This window comes from Astatotilapia calliptera, chromosome 7 (genome assembly GCF_964374335.1).
Source record: "Astatotilapia calliptera chromosome 7, fAstCal68.1, whole genome shotgun sequence".
NCBI classification, from domain to species: Eukaryota; Metazoa; Chordata; class Actinopteri; order Cichliformes; family Cichlidae; genus Astatotilapia; species Astatotilapia calliptera.
The window spans coordinates 10287832-10295357 of NC_137428.1; the positions used below are offsets into that span (position 1 = coordinate 10287832).

At 38.3% G+C, this 7526-nt stretch overlaps 1 protein-coding gene across 2 annotated transcripts; it reads right to left on the reverse strand.

The window, feature by feature from the left end:
- Positions 1 to 436: 436 nt before the first annotated feature.
- Positions 437 to 7261, reverse strand: macir (macrophage immunometabolism regulator). 2 transcript variants are annotated; one of them, XM_026172988.2, is made up of 2 exons: positions 7111 to 7261; positions 437 to 3619 (listed from the first exon to the last, which is right to left on the reverse strand). In XM_026172988.2, the coding sequence occupies exon 2, from the start codon at positions 3604 to 3606 to the stop codon at positions 2965 to 2967; it is 642 nt and encodes a 213-aa protein (XP_026028773.1). In that variant the 5' UTR covers positions 3607 to 3619; positions 7111 to 7261; the 3' UTR covers positions 437 to 2964. The 2 variants fall into 2 exon arrangements, with proteins under 2 accessions (XP_026028773.1, XP_026028772.1); XM_026172987.2 differs by having other exon boundaries at positions 437 to 3623; positions 7111 to 7254.
- Between the last annotated feature and the right edge of the window lie 265 nt (positions 7262 to 7526).

A 7526-nucleotide genomic window follows, 5' to 3' on the forward strand; every position in this document is an offset into this window, starting at 1 on the left:
TTTTTAGACAAAAACAACACTTTCTAAAAGCTAAATTCATTTAGAAATGTGCTTGTTTTGATCATTACATAATTAATATTACAGTATTTATGATGTTTTAAATGGTAATAATTATTGCTCATCATAATTCATAATTTCTGGCTCTCAGATTGTATTAGAAAGTTACAGTGGCATACAGCAATGCGACTGACATGCTCTATGGCTCTGACCTGAGAATGTTGAGATAAACGGTCTCACAGATTGCACCTCAGATTATTTCATTTTACGCAACAGAACTTGGGAGATGCCATTATAACATTAAATTTAGATTTCACAAAGGCTTGTTACAGCTTAAATTAATAAATTTTACACTGATAAATGTAACAAAAAACACAAGTTCTGAAACAAGAATTCACAATTTCAATTCTTTCAAAGAAGCATGTCCAACGGTGCATACTCAAGGGGTGTACAGATCTGTAAGTGTTTAATGGCTTACTTATATATACAATACTGTTGTTGTAGTGTTTTCTATAGGAACACATAGTTAGTGCCATGGTGGTGACAGAAGCAGAGAATTCCAGAGACAGTCTGTAGCACATATCCAACAGTGCAATACGTCCAGAAAAAAAGTGTTCTGCAACAGAGGGACTGAAAACTCAACCATTACGAGCTGTAAGGGAAATCTACACACTTATTAAAAACACATCTCACATCTGTACATACTGCCGTCATGAACAATGCAGAAAACAAATGATGCACTGATACATATTTGCTACAATAAGCAATAAAGATTTACAAGAAGTGAAGTGACACTCTCTCACACTCTATCTGTAGTGGAAGACACATGGTCATTTGGTCGAATTTCATCAAACTACACGATAATCCTCCATTCTGTCCAGTGTGGCTGCAAATTGAGTCTCTTAAAGAAGCATGGCAAACTCTGCATCCCTCTAAAATTCTTTCTCATGCCTTTCATAGTCACATTAGTAAGCGATACCAGCGGTCTAAGGAGATGACCAAATAATTGAAGCATCCTTAGTTAAAGTCTGACTGGAGATATTTTACATGTCTTTCCTCTGTCATTTATATTTACCACCTTTCATCAGTTATTGGATTCAATCAAAAGTGAAAGTACATACACTACCAGTCAAAAGTTTGGACACACCTTCTCGTTCAATGGTTTTTCTTTATTTTCATGAACATTTACATTGTAGATTCTTGCTGAGGGCACCATAACTGTGAATGAACACATGTAGAATTATGTAGTAAACAAAAATGTGTGAAATGACTCAAAAGATGTTTTATACTTTAGAATCTTCAAAATAGCCACCTTTTGCTTTGATTACTGCTTTGCACACACTTGGCATTCTCTCGATGAGCTTCATGAGGTCGTCACCTGAAATGGTTTTCCAACAGTCTTGAAGAAGTTCCCAGAGATGCTGAGCACTTGTTGGCCCTTTGCCTTCACTCTCATCCCAAATGATCTTGGGTTTAGGTCAGGTGACTGTGGAGGCCAGGCCATCTGCACTCCATCACTCTCCTTCTTGGTCAAATAGCCCTTGTGCAACCTGGAGGTGTGTTTGGGGTCCTTGTAATGTTTTCAAAAATAAATGATTGTTCAACTAAACACAAACCAGATGAGATGGCGTGTTGCTGCAGGATGCTGTGGTAGCCATGCTGGTTCAGTGTGCCTTCAACGTCACCAGGAAAGCAGCCCCACACAAAGACACGGCGAGTGGAATCAAAGATCTCAAATTTGGACTCATCAGACCAAAGCACAGATTTCAACGGGTCTAATGTCCATTCCTTGTGTTTCTTGGCCCAAACAAATGTCTTCTGCTTGTTACTTTTCCTTAGTATTGGTTTCTTAGCTATTTGACCATAAAAGCCTAATTTGAACATAGATGTTCTGCTACTGGGACTGTTGTGTGGCATTTATCTGGGCTCTAATCTGAGGTGCTGTTAACTTGCATCAACTTATCCTCAGCAGCAAAGGTCACTTCCTGGGGCAGTCCTCATGCGAGCCAGTTTCATAGTAGTGCTTAGTGATTTTTGCGGCTTCACTTGGGCACGTATTGGAAGTTTTAGCAATTTTCCATCTGACTGACTTTCAGTTCTTAAATTAATGATGGACTGTTGTTTCTCTTTACTTAGCTGATTGGTTCTTGCCATAATATGAATTCTAACAGTTGGGCTCTCAGCTGTGTACCAACCTGACTTCTGCACAACACAACTCGTCCTATAATGTGGAAAGTTGTAAAAATAAAGAAAAACCATTAAATCAGAAGGTGTGTCAAAACGATTAAATGGTAGTGTAAGCACTGATAATTATTATATTTGTGAATCAGAGGAAGAAAAAAAAAACCTCTTAAAAGCACATGGCATATCTTATATTACGACAAACTTCAAGTGGCATGTTTTTTTTGTTTTTAATTGATTTACTTACATTACTGTAAATTAGAGCGTGGAAATCATATTGACATCTAAACCAACAGTACTACATCAATAAATAAATACGCAAATAAATGTGCAACATACAATAACGTTATATTGTTAATTTGACAACTCCAAATGCAGTTCCTTAATGTCAAACAAACAAGAACAGTCACAGTAAAACTATTGTATTGATGTCAACGGTGCATTTTAAAGCTGATACTGTATGTGATATGTGCTTTCTCAGCTATAAGCTGGTATAATAGTGTGTATCCAACCATTACAAACACACAACAATGCCAATAAAAATTGTCAATAAATAGGTCCATCAGTTATTGCTAAATTTATATAATTCAATTTTTTAACCTCAAAAACCTCATAATGCTAAGCATACAGAACAAGGTAAACCTCCCAACTAATAATAGAACAAGATTATCATCAGACTGTCTCCTTAAAGAACTGTTTATAATCATAGTAGAAAGAAACAAGTCTAGAAATAGCACCTAAATACCCCAGAGGATGAAACACATCTAAAAAAGTTTCACTGTGCTTTCATGTCTTGTTTCTGGTAAACACACGCTCCCCTCGTAGGTTGAGGTGCTGCAGTTGGTACTGTAGCACTTCAGTGTCTGATGACTCTTTGATACTTATTTTGTCCAGATTAAGGTAGTCAAGAGACTTGGACTGGGCACCTTTACTTTTAAGCAAACAGAGTGGTAGTGGAGCATGCAGAGCCCTCCCAGACTCGCCGTGGGCCAGAGATCTGAGGAAGGTGTCGCTCGAACTGGGCATACGCCTTCGTCTTCGTCCATTAGTAGCAGGAATGTCGTATGGTTGGTAGTACCGGCCTTTGGCTTTGAAAATACGTGAAGACCGGTGGATGCCCAGGTCCACAGACTTAGGGACAGTGCTCTTGATGGAGCTGGACACTGCATCTGATACACGGGCCTTCTCAGGATTACCTTCTGACCACTTGTGGGCCAGTTTGAGCAGCTCCTCACCAGTGGTGAAGCCCACCAAATAGTTTGAGTCCATGTGGAGAATCTGGTATCCTGCAACAGTACCTCTGATTGGTGAACATGGGGTGCTGGCACAGCGAGGTCTCTCTGCTTCTGGTTTCAATGTGGCTTTGATGTCAGTTGTAGGAAGAATGGAGACACGTGTCCTGGATACTCCACTTATATCCATTTCCATCGTTACAGATATCCTGACTGATCAAAAGGTTAAAAAAAGAAAGAAAAAAAATATCAGCCATGAGAATTGAGACACACACACCACTTTATTTTTTATAAAGCATAAAACAACAGAGCTGACCAAGGTGCTGTACAATAACATCAAACAGAGGGTGGACATAGCTGGTGGTGGGAAGTTGGCCGGTCCCAGCACCAAGAAGGAGGCTCCAGGCACATCACCACTGAGAATATTGTACTATATCTACCCTCATTAGTATTTACATTTTCCAAAAAATTGATGCCTTCACTTAGATTTAATCTATTAGAAATATGTAAAAGTGGGCAAAGATTTGTGCAAGCAGCCAAGTTGACTTGCTGTCTTGAATACAGCGGGTGAGCTGACAATTGCCATTCATGGCAGCTTGAAGTTGCTCTATAGCACCGGCCCTATCCAGATCAGTCAAACATGGCATGCTTGAAGCAGACACCAACTGGCGATTGTAGCAGGTGCTGACAATCAGCTAGCTCCCATGCTCCCTGTTTCTCATGAAAATGCAACAAAATGTCGACAATTGGAGGAAAAAGAAGAGAAGAAAAGAGTTGAGAAGAAAATAAACAAATAGTTATTTTGTCATATATTTAAATTACACTAATAATATTCTGGTTATATGCTAATAACAACAGCTGCCATCCTTTCAACAAAGAATATAAATGGTTGCCAGGTGCCATACAATTTTCCAACAAACAAACAAAATAAAATCAGAAAAAAGAATCACTTTCCCTCTGATAAACAGTTTCCTTACATTCTGACATCACACGAAAGTTTAATTGGCTAAGTGTCATAATCCAATGCCAGCTACCAGCATCAAAAACGCAGTATCGCCACTTCTAATACCTGTCGACTGATTGGCGTGTATTAGACTCCTTTCACAAAGTTTTACAATTTATGATTCTCTTATACATTCTCATTAGGTTCTCAATGGCCCCACTTTGACAGTTACCACCATTGTTAAGGAGCATGTTAAACACAGTACACTTGTGCAAATTAATTGCATGCAATGTGGTCAATGTGGTATGTTGTCGGTGTTTCCCTTCTTTGTTGTGATCAGGGTCATTATTCAAAAAGTAATCAATACATATGTTACACATAACGCTTTTCTTAAAAGTCATGCAGTATCTTACTTGTTATACTATAACAAGTATAAAATAAAATGGCCTGCAAAATGACCTCCAGCAGGCCATTGGTGTGAAACACAAATTCTTTGCGTTGATGCTTCGTTTAAGGCACGGCTCTGTAACCATGGGAAGGCAAAAGCGAGCGTTTTAGCCACATTTGCGACTAAAAACAGACGAGCAATAGAAACGTATCTAAGAGCAGTGTGTGACTAAAAGGTTTGGCAACATTAAGCCCACACAGCCCCCAGTTTTAAACAGAAACACTGATAACGCAACAGCAGCAGTGATGATGACACAGGCACAGTTTAACGTGAAGCTGGAGTCCATTTACACACACAATACACAAGAGCAAAAAGGCAGAGCCATTACCAAGAGCGCAGAGTGAAAGAAAATGTGTTTCTAACATCCAAAACAGCATCCATCCTTTGGAGAAAGCTTTGTTTTAATTACAATTAAAGCATTTACTTTGAAAAAACCTCCAGAAGTTGTATTAAAATATCCAGACAAATGTTTTTGTTTTTTGGACAAATGAAACAGATGATGAATGAAACAAAAAAAAAACATTGCAGTTTCTAAAATGGAAGCCAATGAGCAGTTCATTTTGAAAGACCTGTATTTTTTCTCTTTTTACTACATATATTTGCTCATTAATAAGACAAAAGCATTTTTTTTATCTGATTACTCAAAGAATCAATGAAATAATCAATAGATTAATCAGTTACTGAAACAATCCTGTGTGAATGTCTCAGACCAAACAATCACAGACTCCATGAGGGTCGTCCTGAGTTCAGTGCCTGGCACTGTGAAGCCAGACTGTTACTTACCATAGAATACCAGAATTGGTAAGGTGTCAGGTGCGTGTGTGTGTGTGTGTGTGTGTAATGTACTCAGCTCTGAGGGACACATTATCCTGTCAGCTACTAAAGGGAAAGTTAGCCATCTGATCAGATGCATGGCATGACTTTGCCGTAATCTCTACTAATGTATACATGAAACATAAACATTGCTCTATGTAAGCCATTAAGCAGCATGAACAAAGAGACACTAAATCAGGTTAAAGCTAACCTGCAAGACCACCGTGATACAAGGCAAAAATAGTGTACATTAAAAGTATTATTATTATCATTATTATTATCATTATTATTATTATTATAAAGGATTAGTTATTAGTGACTTGAAATTAGGGACAAGCTTGTACTGCTAGATCAGCTATTGCATATAGCATATAAGCTATCTCATGGTAAAGAGCTGCAACTCATCTTACAAACTCACCAGATTAATCAGGTAATGGCATTTACCAGTCCTTTTGGGGTCTAGCAGCCTAGCTATATTAATATTTCTTCCACTTGAAAAAGCAGCCCTAGTTGTAGCTTGAATTTATTTAATGCTTGAAGAAAAATGATGCAATGTTCCATCCTAAGCTAAGCTTGCAAAAATGCAGTAAACTGTTCAGTATAAAAGGTCAATAATTACTGAAGAATAACAGATGACCACTCAGAAAAGAAAAAAACATGCTGCTAACTTGCAGAGGAAACAGCAATCTTATAGTTCAGTGAAAAGGGGCCTTAAAGGGAGGAAAGCCAATACCGGGAGCAATACTGTAAAAAAAAAAAACAACCCAGAAAATCAGTCATGAATTTGTGTGAATAAAGCGTGCTGGCGATTTTTTTCTTTCCATGAAACAATTATAAACCAAGATATTTTATGTGTCCAGACTTTAATTTTAAAGAGAAATTGAACTATTTAGACACAGAGGACCCGCACCCATAAAAATAGGACTAATAGCCGCAGCGCCTGCAAGCGCAATGGCGAAGCTAGTCGTGCCATACGAAGGAAGCCTGGAAAAGCAGCAGCAACGACAAGCATTGTTATTATACCAGTGCTACTGGCTTCACACCAACACACGTACATCTCAAGCGTGATATAATTGATAACCTTAATATTAATGTCGTATTTTCGAAGGAAGTGAGATAGCGCAGGTGGAAGAAATGGCTGTTACACCCAACGACCGGCCTGACTCATTCTGTTCCTCGCTGAATCAGATGGCTCACCGCGCTAGTGAGAGCAAAAACCTCTTACATACAAAACGTTAGTACACTGAACACACATTATCTACATTTCTGTAGAAACGCGACGTATCGCAGCGTTTTAAACACTGGCTCAGCACCGCACTTGAAACACACCGATGCTGAGCACTGAACTGTCGTTATATGGCCTGAGAAGCTAGTTCATCATCAGTAATGTTCACCGGAGATTTCCTGGCTTCATAGCCTATTAACCGAAAGCAGAAGGAAAAATAAATACTACTAATGATAATAATAAGAAAGAAAGAAGGAATTATAACACGAACCCTCGAAATCTCCGCACTCCGTTATCTCACGCCCGTGCTCGTCAACAGCAACAGGAACACTTCCTGTCTTCTTCTTCTTCTTCTTTTTTCCAGGAAGAAGAAAGCAAAGGATGACAAGGCTGAAATTTACACACCTGTGTAATTACGAGCAAAATCAAATTCAGTGAAATGTAATTACATCAATTATTCCCAACGAAACATTTTCATGAACAAATTCAAAAAATACGAGCTTAAAAAAGGAAGCATTTTGATAGTAAATTGAACTACAAAAGTTACTTCTTTTTATTGCTGGAAAATAAAAAGGAGTGCGTCTTTTTTTTAGGAACTAGATGCAGCAATTTATTGACACATATTCAAACATACATAGAAATGCAGCAGCACATAAGGCAAAGGCAGAGTTCGTGCCATTCTGACAA

What these genes read in the sequence shown, in the direction of transcription:
- macir (XM_026172988.2), bottom strand. Translation starts at nt 3,606, where the DNA reads ATGGAAATGGATATAAGTGGAGTATCCAGGACACGTGTCTCCATTCTT.